At 40.5% G+C, this 17,981-nt stretch overlaps 1 protein-coding gene across 2 annotated transcripts in view; it reads left to right on the plus strand.

The window, feature by feature from the left end:
- si:dkey-49n23.1 (semaphorin-3D) overlaps window positions 1-17,981 on the plus strand; it is a 145,056-nt gene that overhangs the window by 82,920 nt on the left and 44,155 nt on the right. For both annotated transcript variants that reach the window (XM_038296696.1, XM_038296695.1), the window contains 3 exons: window positions 12,344-12,498; window positions 13,254-13,316; window positions 13,485-13,604. In XM_038296696.1, the coding sequence (XP_038152624.1) occupies window positions 12,344-12,498; window positions 13,254-13,316; window positions 13,485-13,604 (338 nt within the window). The remainder of the gene's footprint in view (window positions 1-12,343; window positions 12,499-13,253; window positions 13,317-13,484; window positions 13,605-17,981) is intronic.

Here is a 17,981-nt window from a genome sequence, read left to right on the forward strand (position 1 = left end):
TAGCGACAGTGGAGAGGAAAAACTCCCTTTCAACAGGAAGAAACCTCCAGCAGAACCAGGCTCAGTGTGAGCGGCCATCTGCTGAGGCTGACTGGGGTTCAAGGAGACAGAAGCAGAGATAGAAAAAGAAGCATAGATACAAAAGGCAACTGTAAAAGGTGGCCCTGTCCAGGAAACACAGCCAGGCAGACGAGCTCCGAACCAGCTCCCATGTCAGAGGATGAAGAGAGCACATCCAGTTAGTCACAGTCAGAGAAACAGGATTACACTGAAAAACAGGGCAAACAAAGAAGCAGAAATTATGCCTTATTATATAGCAGAAGGATGCAAAGTATTTATTTAAACTGATGTTCAGCCATGCAGGGCTTGACCTTTCCAGATGAACCCTGATGGTGGTCGCTTGGTCCTCAATGAAGCCAGAACTTCTGTCAGCACAGAAGCAGGAAGGAGGAACATCTTCACACACCCTCAGTCCCTGCCCTCTCTGACTCTCCATGTTTGCTGTCCATGTAAACATGGGGGTTGAAGTTGACGCGTGGTCATGTGTCTGGCATTTGACAGGTTCTGATAATCAGAGCTGTTTAACCCTGAGCAGACGGAGCTGTTTGACAGGTGAGGACTCCTGTCAGCTCTTATCAGCAGTTAGGCCGTCAGCATGTAGGAACCCCCTTGTAGCTGTCGCTCTGATTGCTTTATTCCAGACTAACCTGTTAACTCTCCACAACAAAATCACTAAAAAAAAAGCCCTAAAAAAAATCTATGCAAAATAAATCAGCTGCTGTCCTTTAACCTTAGGAAGGGTCTATCCATGTTAAACCATTGTAATGTAAGACAGTAGCCTTATTGGATCAGTATGATGCTGTAAATTTGGAAGCAGGGGGATTTAACCAGTTAAGATTCCCGCTCACACTGAGCCTGGTTCTGATGGAGGTTTCCTCCTGTTAAAAGGGAGTGTTTCCTCTCCACTGTCGCTAGTTTGGAGTGAGGAATTGCCTTTGAGTCAATGTGTCAGGGTTCTGCCCCCTGCTTGGGTTTATTTTCTAGTTTTTTTGTGTTCTAACAGTGCTGAGTTCTTTAGTTACTCTCTGTTTTCCTTTCCCCTTGGCTCCCTTCTAATTGGTGTTTCCCACACCTGCTGCCAATCTGCTAATTAGCCTGTCTCGGTTCAGTCTCCCTATGGCTCTGTTCCAAAACCTAGGACGCATCCTTAGAAGACCGGATTCGAAGGCCGATTACGTCATAGCGCGGCGCCGAGGTCTGGTCGGATTCCAAGAGTCCTCGTTATGCGGCCTTAAAATGCGTCCTTCTTTTTGCCCGATTTGAACGACGGGTCTGATGTATCCTCAGTATTCTTGGATATCCCAGGATTCATTGCGAGACCAAGCAAGCTGTGATCAGAGGAAAGGTTACTTGGCGCCGAACAGTGGTGAAAATTGGAAGTTCAGTTTAATATAATACAAGTCATTTAATAGTTCCGTCTGAGATTAATGAAAATAGTTGTTTTAATGGTTATTGAGTCAGATATGTGGCGGTAATGTTTGATTTATCTAAAGGTTTTTATCTGTTACTGTGTAAATGAGTTTGGCTGTAATTTAAGGACAGATTCTAATATATCTGCAGGGTGGGGACTATAAATCTGATAGGAGTTTTATCTTTTTATTGCTGTTTTGCACAATATGCTTAACTATGTATTTTTTGTTGTTGAATATTAGAGATTTTGCAGATATATTTTTTATAAATACATTGTTTAGATTTACTTATATATTTCTAACCCTTTTATAGAATAGAAAATCCCTTTATTGTCCCACAACGGGCAAATTTACAGCAGCAGAAAGATTATTGAAAATGGTCACACAAATGTGGACCTTAGAAAAATGTATAAGAATAACATAATAGGGAAGAGTTAAAATATAAACAATAAAATACTGTAAAGTGTTTTAACAATATAAAGCTGGGGAATAAATAACCAATATGCAGCTATGGACATTTTTACAGTAATTTGAAAATAGCAGCAACATCAGAGATGTGCAGAATGACAGCAGCAGGTTATTTAACTGACTAAGGTTTCTATCGTTACATTTGATTTTATTTGTTCCTGCTCCCGGTGGTTGGAACCTTTATTCCATTCTGGATTCTTGTGAGTGTAGTCTTTGTTCACTTTACAATAAAAAAGAAATAAATAAACAGTTTTGAAAACTTCTGTATTCATTCTTTTCCTGCTTTGTGTGTCAACGTTTACGGTTGCTAAGCAACAGAGCATACGGCGGTAAAACCCGCCGAAGGGTAGACCTGGTCGAATTCAAAGCCTAAACTCTTCCGTTCTCCTTATTTTCAAGGACTTCGAAGGACCCAGTCTAGGTAGACCGCGTCCTTGGAGGACGCGTCCTAGGTTTTCGAACAGAGCCTATACTCCACCTCTGCAGTCATTCAGTGCTGATTTGTTGTTCCATTGTCTCTGGCTCCCCACATGAGTTTTTCCTTTTGTAATGAGTCGATGCAATCAGCTGCTTTTCCTAGATAGAAAACTTTGAATCAATTTGACTGGATGGTGAACTGTAAAGTGCCTTGAGATGACATGTGTTGTGAATTGGCGCTATAGAAATAAATGGAATTGAACTGAATTAATAGGGTAAAATACTCTAAAACCACAACCTGCCGGTGGTCAAGCAGGGTGGTGAAGGAATGATGCTTTTAAGACTAGATGAAACTAGAAGTACACAAGCGAATAGGCCCACAAAGGCCTAGTCAAAGTCTTGATCTCATCCTAAAATGCTGTGAAGGCGCTTCATAGAGCTGTTCAGGAAAAAATGTCTGCAGACTTAATGATGGATCGGCTGCTCTGTTGTAATATAAAACAATTAGAATTCCTGTGTCTGAGGTTGAGTTATTGCTGGACAACCTGAAGTTAAGGGCGGGGTCAGATTCAGCTGCCATATACTAACATTATGTGAAATTAGTCATTTTCCAACATTTGGATGTAAAAATAATGATTGTTAATTTCAAACTGCAGCCTCTATAGAGAACTGAAAACCCCCGTTTTCTCTTTATGGTTTTCAGCGTTCCCTCTGCTGCGGCGCTGAACATTCCTGATATCCATGTGGGAATTTTCCTGAGCTGTACTGGAAACTGTACAACCAGTTGTCATGCAAATGAGTGCGTCACTTTGGGGTTTGAACCACCCGCCTGTGCATTAGTGATATAGGAACATGGTGTGGGGAGGCTGGGTTTGCACATTCCAACAATAACTATCAGGGAACCTCAGGCTTCAGCCAACATTTCAAGTCTGACCACGAGTTCACGACCTGCAGGGGTGGAAGAAGGAAAAATGAGAACAAAGAAGGAACTGGAGGTGTTAAAACCTGACATGAGGCCTGAGGGTTGGAGTACAGTATGTAGATGTTGGTCCTTGTGGACGTCATGTCTGTATCTGGGCAGACTGCCACGATCCCAGAGGTTAGATTCTAACCAGAACCCGTCATTCAGAGCCGCTCTGTTTGCACCGGCTGCCTGATCCTTGTTATGCAGGCAGGTTTGGCTCTGCTGCGCTGTCGCATGTCATGAAGGTGTGAAGCAAGCCTGTTTTTATTTGTACGCATCGGATCGCAGCGTTTGCCTCCGCTGCACAGCATGCATGTTTAATGAAGCAAATCACGTTAAAACCACCTCCATGATTACAGGCAATCAGTGTTCATCACAGAGAGCAATCAGTCACCTCCACTATCATGTTTCACTAAAGGAAACCACTCAGATTCTCTATAAAAGCTCAGTCTGGTTTACAGTAGTTGAGTTCTCAGGAAAGTTCAAACCTCCAGAGGATAGAAGAAACATCCTCTGAAATAAAAGCCTGCATTTTAACACAGATCGGAGTTTAATCCACCGTATATCAGAGCTTTGTCTTTCTCCTTTACCCAGGTTTTATTGTCATTACACTGTCACAAGTACAGAACAACAAAATTAACTCTCTGCATTTAACCCATTCCCTTGGGGAGTAGAGGGCTGCCATCGTGTGGCGCCCCGGGAGCAGTGTGGGGTTAAGGGTCTTGCTCAGATTACTCCCCAGAGTCTGTGGGAGTGGGACTTGTACTCAGAACCTCAGGACTCAGAAGCTCTATGCCCTAACCAGGTAACCTGACTCCGCCAGATGGATTTGCTCCGCATATCCATCTGGAAACCTTCCGTTGAAGTAATTTTGGGAAGGGGCGAAAATACTGGTTAGCTGATTGGCCTATGTTGGTGATAGACGGGCCAAATAAACCAATCAGATCAATGAAGCATATGACGTACTAACAGAGCGACGACGAAAACACAACCACAAGATCAAACTCTTGCTGAAACCAGTCGGGAGAAGAGCAAAAACATATTTTCCTCTGAGAAAAGCCTCCAGAGCAGTGTTTTGCTCTTCTTTCAGTGAACAAATACTCTGTAATTCCGATAAAACTTGCTCGATAGCCACGCTAACGCTAGTTTCATCGGCTGAAGCCGCCATGTTCTTTAGACTGAACTATCGCGCTTCTCGTTGCGTCACACCTCAACCCGCCTCAAAGCCAACGCTGACTGGACGTTCGTTTGGTGAACGGCTCCAAATTTTCTCTAACGGAGAGTCTCCAGACTGATCTGCGAGTGAAACCTTGAAAGCTCGCGAGATCAGGATGGTCTCACGAGGCTACTAACCAGGACCAGGGTAGATCGCTCCTTTCAGGTGGTCGCGCCGGCGCTTTGGAGCCATCTTCCGCTTTCCTCAGGCTTACTTGATTTTGTTTATGTTTTTAAGAGTGAACTGAAAACATGTTTGCTTAAGAAAGCATTTTAAATCCAGTAGATTAATCGTTGTTTTATGACCATGTCTTCTGTGAATGTAAATGTATTTTATTTCTATTTTATTTTTGTAAAGCACTTTGTTACCTCTGTGTCTGTGAAAGGTGCTTTATAAATAAACATTAGTTACTAATAACTAGGCCGCCATTCTTTCTGCATGTCTCTCCAGTTTTAAGGCTGTTTTTCCACCTTTACAAACGAGATAGGTCACACATAATTTCAGGAACATTTCTGGAAAACCCAAAGTCAAAGCATGAGAGATTTCTGCTGTGATGTAAACTCTTTGGCTTCTTCCTCCACTTTTTCATGTCCTATTTTCCACCACATCCCGCCTCAGGGAGCTTTCTCACAAACTTCTCCTGCTACGTTTACTTTTCATTATGTGGTCGATTTGCTATCGTTGCTGTTTGATGGATGAGATCCTGAAGACTTGGAGAAGAGCAGAAGCTCCATAAATTATCTTCTGATTGTGTTAAGGCTCGAACCTCCTGTAGGGTTAAATCAACTGTACGGCTCCATGCAGCTCAGTCTCTCTCCTGTTGGTCCAACATGATGTTCCACAAACGATCAAACTGACTGTTAATGAAAAAGAAAAACTGTCCAACAGGACAAACCAACAATCACAGAAAACAGATGAAATATAGGGAAAGCTTTAAACTTGATAATGTTTTTGTATTTTTAGCATTTTCTTCGCATGTTTTCTGTGAGTGCAGCACTTTTCTTTTGCAATCTTCTCCTGCTGCATCAGTTTGTTGGTGTTGTTTCCGGTGTTTATTTGCACTGTCACAAGTACAGTGCAGCGAAATTCACTGTCTGCATTTAACCCATCCCCTGGGGGAGCAGTGGGCTGCCATCATGGGGCGCCCAGGGAGCAGTGTGAGTAGGGTTGCTAACTCCCTGAGAATAAAAAAAAGGAACACCTCATGTGTGTGCCAGCTGACCCAATTGCCTTTTACCCTCCTGGTGTGGGGATTTTTTTTAAAGCCCCCCTTTGTGTGTGAAATAATTTTTTTAGCTGTTTGACTCTAATCTAGTGACATGAACACATTAACAAATTATTATCCAGCAATTCACTTTAATACAAAATAACAAATTTTGCTGAATACAATAAATATCTTAAACATGTCATGATTTTATGCAAAGATCTGACCCACATGCAGAAAACCAAACAGATAGACCAGGGGAAGATTTAATAGGTTTATTGAGAACTGGTAGAGATGGATCCAGTGCTGCTCGTTGGAGGGCGGACAGGGTTTACCCAGTTTGAGGTGTTTCCTTGAGGAACGGAGGAACTGACTGCCACTTAGATTTCCTATGGTACTTGAACGGTTTCTCATGGAGATGAATCCCCTGCTCAGTGTAATGCTCAAGCAATCCTTTGGGGAAAAGTTGATTCAAACCTCCAGTTTGAATCCCCAGCTCAGTTTGAAGCTCAGAAGATCCTTCCAGGGGGAGAAGGTCCAAAACATCCAGTATGCAGCATGACTTCCCAAAACTGGCAAACACTCTGGCGTCGAGGTAGTGGCAGTCAGCAGCTTAAGAGTCCTCCGGTAATGAGGCAACCATCCTCAGGTGTGTAAGAAGGCCAACGAGAACCAGGCGCCACCTGGTGTTGGAGGGAAAACAAACAAAAACACAACCCACACAAACTGGATTCCTAACAAAACATAAGCCTGTCCTGCTTAACTTCAAACTGTAAAAATTTATACAATAACAATATATAAATGGTGCACATTTTTGGTGCAACAGCAAGCTTGTGCAAAATTGTAAACATATTTGTGCCTCAAATGCAATGACTGTACATAGGCTGCAGTTGTAAACAAAAAAAAAAATTCTGGAATCGTTACATATATGTCTACAGCTCATTGGTCACAACACAGGACAGGAACAAGTTTACCCCAAGTTTTGTATCTAACGTGCCATTGTTCATCATTTTCCATCAGCTTTTTACTGACAATTTTTTTACTCTCACAGTAATAAGGGACAAACTGCGTTCCTTTTCCACTAAATACAGGACAGGTACTTCTATTTCTACATAATGAACAATTACGCTTTTTAAGGGACAGTTGGCAACCCTAAGTGAGAGTTTGAGGGTCTTTGCTCAGGGAGCCAGAATGGCAGCGGGTTTCGAACTCCTAACCACCAGGCTGCCACTCCCAGTTTTGTGTTTAAAGTTTGGCTCACTCCTGTCAGCCATCATGCTTTCTAAATACTTTTGTAGAACTTACAGGTGGATTACTACCATGCAAAACTAAAGATATTTTATAAAATGATGAATTAGAATAAATTATTTCCAATTTCAGTATTTAGAATCAAATGAATTCAGACAGCTGTTAACATCTCCGCTTCATTTTATTTAACAGTCAAATAACAAGAAACTAAGACATAAAGTAAAAGTGACAAATGAGCCGTCTGAATCTAATACCACATGTACATCATTGTCAGTGAGTTGGGGTTTGTTTGCCAGATGCAGCCCTATTTTCATCCATCACAATTTTCCTCACCAAATAAAGGCTGTGCAAACAAACCCGACTACATTCTTCTGCAGTTATTCAGTCCTTTCCTCTATGGCCCACTGGCAAGCTGAGTCTCCGCTGTCACCTGTAAGCTTCCAGTGAAATCAATGGGATTGTCAGAGCGGTGATTTATTTCTTTCTGGGCGCTGTAGGAAATGTGGCGTGCTGCATTCAAAGGCTGAACCCACAGGCAGCGTCTCTGTATGCTTAAACGATGTTTGTGCTCGGCGTGCACCGCGGGGGGTCGTCTCGCTCCACTCAGCTCATTGCAAACTTCATGACAGGTTTACAGAGCTTCATGCTCACTTTTCTTTACCTTTAAAGCACCTTATTGCTGCACAGAAACATTCTGCAGAAGCATGTTGCATTTAGGGCACAGTCAGCTGCAGCATGTTTGCTGCTTTTCTCTAAAGATACATTTAAAGCTGCTTTTACAGTCAGAAACTTTATATTTTTACAGTTACTGGAGATGTAGAAACCAGGAGAACTTTAGCAGGAGAGGAGAGGGTTAGATACTTTTCTAGGAAACTTCTCTGAAGGCCAACATTGGAACCCAATACCTTAAGTGGGATTTTGTCATTTCAATATTTTGGGGGGAAATTAATCATTGGAATGTCCTAAAGTCCTATGTTTTTTTTTTTTCTTCCTAAAAGTAGTTTAGATTTAAAACAGATTTCTATCAAAAAGCAACAACTCTGGCTCCAGAAACGGAGGATAAATGAATCAAATATGAAGTCGCAGCCATAAATGAGACTCAGCTGTGAGGAACACGCTGTCAGCGCGATGACTTTCCCTTCAAATGACTGAAATGTAAAAATAACTGGAAACTTGATCGGCGCAGAAACCTTCTGCCATGAAATGCTTTTGGTTCCACATCATGATTGTTCAGCAGTGGTGTTTCTGTTTGGGTTCTTGTTGCTTTGGCACCGACCCTGCAGTGGTTGGTCCTCCATGAGGCCTGATCTGACAGCGTTACAGAATCAGGATGGTGGCTGCAGAAGAGTGAGGGGAAAGACGGAGCTGCAGGGTTAATTTACTCCTCTTCTTCAGGTTGTTTTCTGCCTGCTTTAACACCGACTCCCCAGAGAGGGCAGATCAATGTGCATGTGCCGTATCGCTGTTGACTTTAGTTATGGAGCACTCAACCGCAGCGTTGATTTACTTCAATTCACGTGAAGGAAACCCATTCAACCTGTAGAGTGAAGGTCTTCTCCTGACCTGCAGTGTTGGATTACATCGCCGTTGATTTATGAACATAAGAGCTGCCAGGTTCAAGCTGCAGTTATGTGGAAAAATGAATTAGGCTGCCTGCGTTTTGAAACAGGACCGAATAAATCACTCACAGCTCGCTTGGTCCCAAAATGAGCTGAATAATATTACCTCAGATAAACAGTATAGATTATTGATCTACCTCATTTTATAATCTAAAAACCAACAAGGTGAAAATGGAGACACTGATTTAGAAAAACCTCCTTTTGAGCTGTGCATTAGTTTCTTTAGAAACACTAAAGACTTTGTTTCCAGGTTTAAAGACGTTTCTCTTCCATCCAGGAAGCTTTTTCAATTCAAAATGTCAGAAATAGATTTGAGTTCCAGGTTTTATACCGTACCCCAACAAAGTCTTGTTTTAGTTTAGAAAACATGCAGAGTTGAACAAGCAAAGGGCTCCACCCATTTAGGATGGGGGTCATTCAGCTTCTTTTGTTAGCTTGCCTTCTATAAATTCAAAATAGGATTATACCAAAAACCAATCATATGTATAATAATTTATCTCACCAGTTTATTTAGATTAATGCTAACAACGGAAAAAAACATCTTAAAAATACTTTATAAACATAATTTTATGTACAGGTTTACTTTTTGTACATAAATCTTGTCCTTCTAAAGCTCTGTGAAGGTAAATCTGTGTTTTATATGGTCCAATATGGCGTCACAAACCTAAAATTATAATGCACCTAAAATTATAATGTATAATGAACTAGTTTGATAATGGAGAAGCTATTAGTCAGCTTTATATTTTCTTTTTTTTTTTTTTTTTACAGTGTCCTGTCTGGCAAGGTGGCAATAAGAATAATTGTCTTGATGCCAAAAAGAGCCCAACAGATTTTACTTGTTTCATGCATATAAATTGCTTTATTATAATCATGCAGGGAGTTTTACAGTTTATATGGACACTGCAATGTAAATAGAGCAGAAAAACAGAAGAAGAAAAGGAAAAAAGAAAAGTTTTGGTAACTCAGCTAGTTTAGATGACACAGTAATTCCCAAATATTTGATATTTCCTGATTGCAATTGTAGACCTGAGGGATTCTGTAGAGAGCAATTAATTGGTAGTATTATAGATTTAGACCAATTTATAGAGTATTCTGAGACTTTTGAGAAAGATTCTAGTAAACTAATCACTTGAGAGATGCAAGTGTTTGAATGCTGGAGATAAAGTAATACATCATCTGCGTAAAGACTAATTTTATGCTCTATTTTCATGCCTTTTATACCTTAATCATATTTGTTTGTGCGTGTGTTAGCAGCTGACTGCCTTCCTTTAATGAAACCAGTTTGATCTGGGTGGATTATGAGAGGAGTGATTTTATCTAATCGTTTTGCTAAAGCTTTACAGATTATTTTAATATCCACATTTATTAAGGATATGGGACGATAGCTGGTCGCAAACATAGGATCTTTGCCTGGTTTAAGCAGGAGACTGATGGTGGCAGAATTCATGTTAACTGGAAATTTGCCTAGAGCATTCTGTGGAACATATTTATATTTTCTAAATATATTAAAACTATTTATTTTCTGAGAATGTGTTTATTTAAGAGCAAGTATGCAAATTAATATACACCTAAAAAGTACGCTATTTTATATTATTTTCCATGTGAATCCCAGATTGTTCTTTTTTCTTTGCCTTTTCTAAAAAGTGCTTTAAATCAGTCCTAGCTGTCTTTATCCTGGGTTAGATTCTGAAGTTTGAAAAGGAACCAGGATTTAACCTTTTCCTCGGTTCGCTGCGTTAAATTTATTTCAGACTTGTCAAGTCCCAGCTCCTTTACATGGATTTTTTCCAGCATCGTCCTTCTAGCGAAAGGTTAGCTCGGTAAAGATGTGTGAAAGCTGCTCTTCAAGTTCAGCTGTCGTCGCCACCATAGTCTCTACCTCACTTCCAGACTGACTACTGGCTCCATCACCTATATCACTGTAGCAGGAACCAAAATTCCAGGAGCCCAAAGCCATTAAGTTTGGCGATGCTGATTAGCCAAATATTTAGTAATTATTATACGATTGGTTATTTCGCTACACTTCAGGTGCACTTTGAATGAGCGCCCAAAAGATAAATGATCCGTTCTGTCGGTGGAAATGTTCTATTGAATGAGAGTCAATTGGTAGAAGTGTTGTTTTAATAATTCATATTACATATAGCTATATACTATTAAGTGAAACTGACATTGATAATACTTTTAATAGGTATATATATTATGACATTTCCCCTCCATATCTATGGACCCCCTATGGGCCAGCTGCCACTGGTAAATGGGATGATTTGTCAGTGGAATTAATATTTTTACTCTTAGGATTAGATGCTTAGATAATATGCACTTGTAATAAAGCAATGCAGTTGTTTTTTCTTTTTTTTGAATGGAAATTGTCGGGAAAGAGTCTCACTTAACTCCTCAATTCAAGACAAAATTCACTTATTTTAAGAAAAAAATACTTATTTAGATTAAAATTTTTTGCAGTGTGAGAATCTGAGATGTTGACTTTTCTTTCCCTCCTCTGAGCTTCAAGCTCTGACATTTTGGCTTAATCTGCTGCAACATCAACTCCTCAAAGGGTTTCCCTCTAATCTTTCTCTTTAAGAATGATGGACTTCAGATTGATTGGAAATGGTCTTAAAACCTTCCTAGATTGATGAGCAGCAACAGCTGCTTCTCAGAGTTCATTGCTGATGTCTCTGACATGCTGTTCACTCACATGCTTGCTGCTGAGATGCAGTTAGACAAACCTGCCTTTTTTCATTAAATCACTGTTTATTACTGAAGTCCTTGCAGGAATAAATTTAGGCAAAATGTTTTGAAAATGTAACATCAAACCAACTTTTTTGCTGGTGGAGATCATTAGATTACATCTTTGGTAAACGACACTGGGGCTTCAAAAAAGTAAGTTTGTTTCCAAGTTTTGAAGACATTTCTCTTCCCATCCAGGAAGCTTTTGTTAGGTTTATTCAATGATGATTATAAAATGAATGTGTGCTTAATTTGTGCAAGGGGATGCTCCACTCCTGTCTCTTGATTCAGTAAGGAGACCATCCTGCCTTGGCATTCTGATGGAGCATCTTGTCTTTATGAACTGATCAATTGTTCTGTCAGAAAAAATACTGTTTTGTAACCATGTGTTATGTTCTGTTAATGGGATTCGGGGAAGGAAAGCTTGAAGTTGGGTTGGGCTTTTCCTTCTGCTCCTGCAGAAGCTGCTTGAATCTCTTTCCTGTGTAGACTCAATTTCTATTTATTTGCAAACCTACATTTTCTGAATCCAACACTTTTTCAATTCAAGATGTCAGAAATAGCGTTGAGTTTGAGGTTTTATACAGCAGCCCAACAAAGCCTTGTTTTTGTTTAGAAAACATGCAAATAGAAGCGGACAAACGGGTCCCCCCCTTTGGAATGGGGGTCGTTTGGCTTCATTGTGAGCCTGCAATGCCCCATACCTGTCTATGTCTCTGAAAGGGGGGTCGTTAAAGGGAATTGTTGGCCTGGCTGAAAAGGCGAGGTCTTCTGTTCCTCTGTAAAAGGGTTGGGACTGTGATCTACTGCACATTAGATTCCTATAAAAGCTGAGCCCATTCCCTCAGTGCTTATCAGCATCACCACTGGAGGTGTCTATTAATGAAGATGATCATCCTGACACAGACTAACCCATTGACACCTTTGGCTTTAAAAGCTGCTTGAAGTGCTTTAAATAGCACGGTTAGATTGATTTGTCTAAAACCTTAATTGATTTTGACTCTTTTCCAGATCTACGGAACGGCTCGGCGCTCTATTGGGAGGGTGGAGTCAGTGGAGGCTATCAGGTCCTGCTTTTAGACGAGGATCGAGGCTGGCTGCTGGTCGGAGGGAAAGACCACATTTACCTGCTGAGTCCCGACAACCTGCAACGCCCCTTTCAGAAGGTGAGGCGGTGAAACCGTCTATCTGATGCCTTCTGAGGGTTTGAGGTCTTAAAATCTTCTTGATGCAGAAAGAAAAAAAACTATGGAAAATTCTGAGGGAGAATTATTCTAATACTGAGCCATTCTGATCTCTGAGTCAACATTTACATTTTATTGTTTCCTTTGACACATTGGAAGCAGCATTAATGCTTTATCTATTTATTCTAAGTCTATTTATCAGTTTAAAAAAAAACACTGGAATCGATTTTTATCCCATATTTCCCCTTAATCTGCTTCCCCAGTTCCTAAATATTAATGTTAATGAGCGTTGATGTTATAATGAGTCTTTGGTTGCAGCTACAAAGTTATGATCTGATATGATATATTGACACAGAAAGTGACTAAATATGATAAAAGTCCATACTAATGAGAAATATATCTATAAGCTATATTTCAGCCTGTAATCAGAGGCTTATCATAAATCTGCATTAGAAATTATTATTGCAGCTCTGAGGTCCTGATTTTGTTTCACAAAGATTGTAAAAATATAAACTTTATTTAATGCATTTTCTTTATTTAATGCATTTTCTGGTATCGGAAAGTCATCACAAGTTTGGGATCAGAAGTTAATTATCGTTTAATCAATATTTATATGTCTTTCTCTATATTTAGGTAACATCTGTTATTTTTCAGTTTCCATTAGCAGATATTGCAGTTAACATTTGATTGTTTATAATCTATGTTGTTGATTGGATGTTCTCCATGTTCTCCATCAGATCCACTGGCCCGCTGCGCAAGAACATGTGGAGCACTGCAGGCTGGCAGGAAAAAGTCTGGAGGTAAAATTTATTTCAAAAAGAAACAAACTAAAGATAATTTTAAAGGTTTAGGAGCCTAAAACCTGCTTTACATCTTTCTTTTCTTTTTGAAATGTTTTTTTTTCCTGTGTTTTTTTTCTCTTAAACACGAGGAAAAGTCACAGATCTATTTTTTGGCTCGATTTTCAGAGGGATTGTGCCAACTTTGTTCGCGCGCTGCAGCCGTTCAATAAGACTCACGTTTACGCGTGTGGAACCGGTGCCTTCCATCCACAGTGTACGTACCTGCAGCTCAGCCACAACTCTGAGGTGAGAAACATGATCAGTGGGCAGTTTATCTCTTTTACACGTCGTACTGCAACAATTCAGTTCTGCTACGTGGAGAAACTTCAGCTTTCCTGATTGTTTGATTGACTTGGATCATAACTGGTCACATTTACTCAGTCACATTCACTTGATTAACATTTTGGAAACAAATCAGTTAACAAACTCAGAATCAAACACTCAACTCTGAATTGATCTAGCTTAAGGTTGGTGTTAGATTCACAATTGTGAGTTCATATAGTACAAAAAATGAATCATACACAGAAAGGGATTTTCAAACAAAGCTCCCTGCAGGATGAGAAAAGGCTGCCTCACATCCCAGCACCTTTCTGCCCCCCAACAGAACAGCAGTCTTTTATTAACATTAGGCAACAAGAAGTGCCTATTTCTCCCCACTGGAACTAGAGATTTTAATTCAATTCAATTCAGTTTATTTATATAGCGCCAAATTCACAACACATGTCATCTCAAGGCACTTTACAGTTCAACCAGATCATACAGTCAAATTGATACAAAGTTTTCTATCTAAGGAAAACCAGTTGATTGCATTGACTCATTGACTCAAATACAATCCCCCACACTAAGCATGCTTGTAGCGACAGTGGAGAGGAAAAACTCCCTTTTAACAGGAAGAAACCTCCAGCAGAACCAGGCTCAGTGTGAGCGGCCATCTGCCGAGGCCGACTGGGGTTCAAGGAGACAGAAGCAGAGATACAAAAAGCAGCTGTAAAAGGCGGCCCCGTCCAGGAAACACACAGCCAGGCAGACGAGCTCCAAGGCAGCTCCCATGCCAGAGGACGAAGAGAGCACATCCACTCAGTCACGGTCAGAGAAACAGGACCACACTGGAAAACAGGCCGATCTCCAACATCTATAAACAAGGGTGTTGATAGAAGCAGCACAGCTGATGTTTCTTTCCAGGATGGAGTCACAGCCAAACAGGAACAGACGAGGCAAAGCTACTCTGAGGAAAAGCAGAGAGAGCAGAAGGTTAGAGATTGAACTAACAGATTCTGTAGAATAGGAGAACAGAGAGAGAATGAAGCAGAATGATGAAATGGGGGTCCCTATGTCCTCCAAAAGTCTAAGCCTATAGCAGCATAACTATAGAGATAGCTCAGGATAACCTGAGCCACCCTAACTATAAGCTTTATCAAAAAGGAAAGTTTTAAGCCTAGCCTTAAAAGTAGACAGGGTGTCTGCCTCACGGACTAAAACAGGTAGTTGGTTCCACAGGAGAGGAGCCTGAGAACTAAAAGATCTGCCTCCCATTCTACTTTTAGAAATTCTAGGAACCACTAGTAAACTTGCAGATTGAGAGCGAAGTGCTCTGTTAGGAACATAAGGAACAATCAGATCTCTGATATAAGATGGAGCTTGGCCATTTAAGGCTTTATATGTGAGAAGGAGGATTTTAAATTCTATTCTTGATTTAACAGGAAGCCAATGAAGAGAAGCCAGGATAGGCGAGATATGATCTCTCTTTAATTTTCATTAGAACTCTGGCTGCAGCATTTTGGATCAGCTGAAGGCTTTTAACTACAGTTTGTGGACTTCCTGATAGTAAAGAATTACAATAGTCCAGCCTTGAAGTAACAAATGCATGGACTAGTTTCTCAGCATCACCCCTGGACAGGATATTTCTAATTTTTGCAATGTTCCTCAGATGAAAGAAGGAAATTCTAGAAACCTCTTTGATATGGGATTTAAATGACAGGTCCTGATCAAAAATAACACCAAGATTTTTTACTTTATTATCTGAAATCAGTTTAATCCCATCCAAATGAAGTGACTGGCTAATCAGTTTCTTTTTCAGAGACTCTGGTCCAAAGACTATAACTTCTGTTTTGTCTGCATTCAGAAGCAGAAAGTTAAGAGTCATCCAGGTTTTTATGTCTTCAAGACATGCCTGTAATCTATGTAATGGGTTAGCTTCATCTGGATTTGTAGACAGATATAGCTGGGTATCATCAGCATAACAGTGGAAATTAATCCCATGCTGTCTAATAATTCTACCAATTGGGAGCATGTATAAAGTAAAGAGAATTGGTCCTAGCACTGATCCCTGTGGTACTCCACAGGTAACCTTTGAGCGTGTTGAAGATCTATCATTAACATGAACAAACTGAATTCGATCAGATAGATAAGATTTAAACCAGTCTAGTGCTGTTCCTTTAATTCCAACAAAATATTCAAGTCTTTCTAAAAGAATATTATGGTCAACTGTATCAAATGCAGCACTAAGATCCAACAGGACGAGCACAGATACAAGTCCATTATCTGAGGCCAAATGCAGAATAATGCAGAATAGAAAATAAAACATCAGATAATATGTTTAAAAGAGAGAGCACCTGCATTACAGCTGCATGGGAAAAGATTTCTGCTCGAGTTAATGCAGTTTATATGCAGTGTGGTATGGCAGGCCGTTTTTGACATTTATTAAAAGCACTCTCTTCTCAGTTTTTTTTTTCAAATGTAGATCCCTTAAATAAGATTCTTCCTGATCAGAATCACATTCCCAGTCAAAACTATAATAGATTTTATGAATTACATGTATGCAGCAAAAACAGAATTTTAAAAAGTAAAAAAAAACAAGGTTGTACAAGTAAGAAGTTTTATATACACTCACCGGCCACTTTATTAGGTACCCCATGCTAGTAACGGGTTGGACCCCCTTTTGCCTTCAGAACTGCCTCAATTCTTCGTGGCATAGATTCAGCAAGGTGCTGGAAGCATTCCTCAGGGAGTTTGGTCCATATTGACATGATGGCATCACACAGTTGCCGCAGATTTGTCAGCTGCACATCCATGATGCGAATCTCCCGTTCCACCACATCCCAAAGATGCTCTATTGGATTGAGATCTGGTGACTGTGGAGGCCATTTGAGTACAGTGAACTCATTGTCATGTTCAAGAAACCAGTCTGAGATGATTCCAGCTTTATGACATGGCGCATTATCCTGCTGAAAGTAGCCATCAGAAGTTGGGTAAATTGTGTTCATAAAGGGATGGACATGGTCAGCAACAATACTCAGGTAGGCTGTGGCGTTGCAACGATGCTCAATTGGTACCAAGGGGCCCAAAGAGTGCCAAGAAAATATTCCCCACACCATGACACCACCACCACCAGCCTGAACCGTTGATACAAGGCAGGATGGATCCATGCTTTCATGTTGTAGACGCCAAATTCTGACCCTACCATCCGAATGTCGCAGCAGAAATCGAGACTCATCAGACCAGGCAACGTTTTTCCAATCTTCTATTGTCCAATTTCGATGAGCTTGTGCAAATTGTAGCCTCAGTTTCCTGTTCTTAGCTGAAAGGAGTGGCACCCGGTGTGGTCTTCTGCTGCTGTAGCCCATCTGCCTCAAAGTTCCACGTACTGTGCGTTCAGAGATGCTCTTCTGCCCACCTTGGTTGTAACGGGTGGTTATTTGAGTCACTGTTGCCCTTCTATCAGCTCGAACCAGTCTGGCCATTCTCCTCTGACCTCTGGCATCAACAAGGCATTTCCGCCCACAGAACTGCCGCTCACTGGATGTTTTTTCTTTTTCGGACCATTCTCTGTAAACCCTAGAGATGGTTGTGCGTGAAAATCCCAGCAGATCAGCAGTTTCTGAAATACTCAGTCCAGCCCTTCTGGCACCAACAATCATGCCACGTTCAAAGTCACTCAAATCACCTTTCTTCCCCATACTGATGCTCGGTTTGAACTGCAGGAGATTGTCTTGACCATGTCTACATGCCTAAATGCACTGAGTTGCCGCCATGTGATTGGCTGCTTAGAAATTAAGTGTTAACGAGCAGTTGGACAGGTGTACCTAATAAAGTGGCCGGTGAATGTATATCTATGTTTTCCTCATTTTAGGTGGCTGTTTTGACTTTTATTATTATATTTATAGGAAATACATTTCTTCTGATCAAAATATTACCCAGAAAGTCTATTTTAGATCTAAAGAATTTCATTTTGTTTGCATGTCTGCTTCTGTCTCCTTGAACCCCAGTGGGCCTCAGCAGATGGCCGCTCACACTGAGCCTGGTTCTGCTGGAGGTTTCTTCCTGTTAAAGGGGAGTTTTTCCTCTCCACTGTTACTACAAGCATGCTTAGTGTGAGGGAATGCATTCAAGTCGATGAGTCTGGTTTTCCTTAGATAGAAAACTTTGAATCAATCTGACTGGATGATCTGGTGAACTGGAAAGTGCCTTGAGATGACATAATGTGAATTGGCGCTATAGAAATAAACTGAATTGAAATGAATTTTGTTTGAAATGTTTATTTTGACAAGAAAAAAATATGTATTTCAGATATCAGAAATACATATTCAGACAAACTAATAAGTATTAAAAACAAGCTGCCATAGC

The sequence above is a fragment of the Cyprinodon tularosa genome, unplaced genomic scaffold (genome assembly GCF_016077235.1).
Source record: "Cyprinodon tularosa strain WSP-4 unplaced genomic scaffold, ASM1607723v1 ctg375, whole genome shotgun sequence".
In the NCBI taxonomy this organism is placed as follows: Eukaryota; Metazoa; Chordata; class Actinopteri; order Cyprinodontiformes; family Cyprinodontidae; genus Cyprinodon; species Cyprinodon tularosa.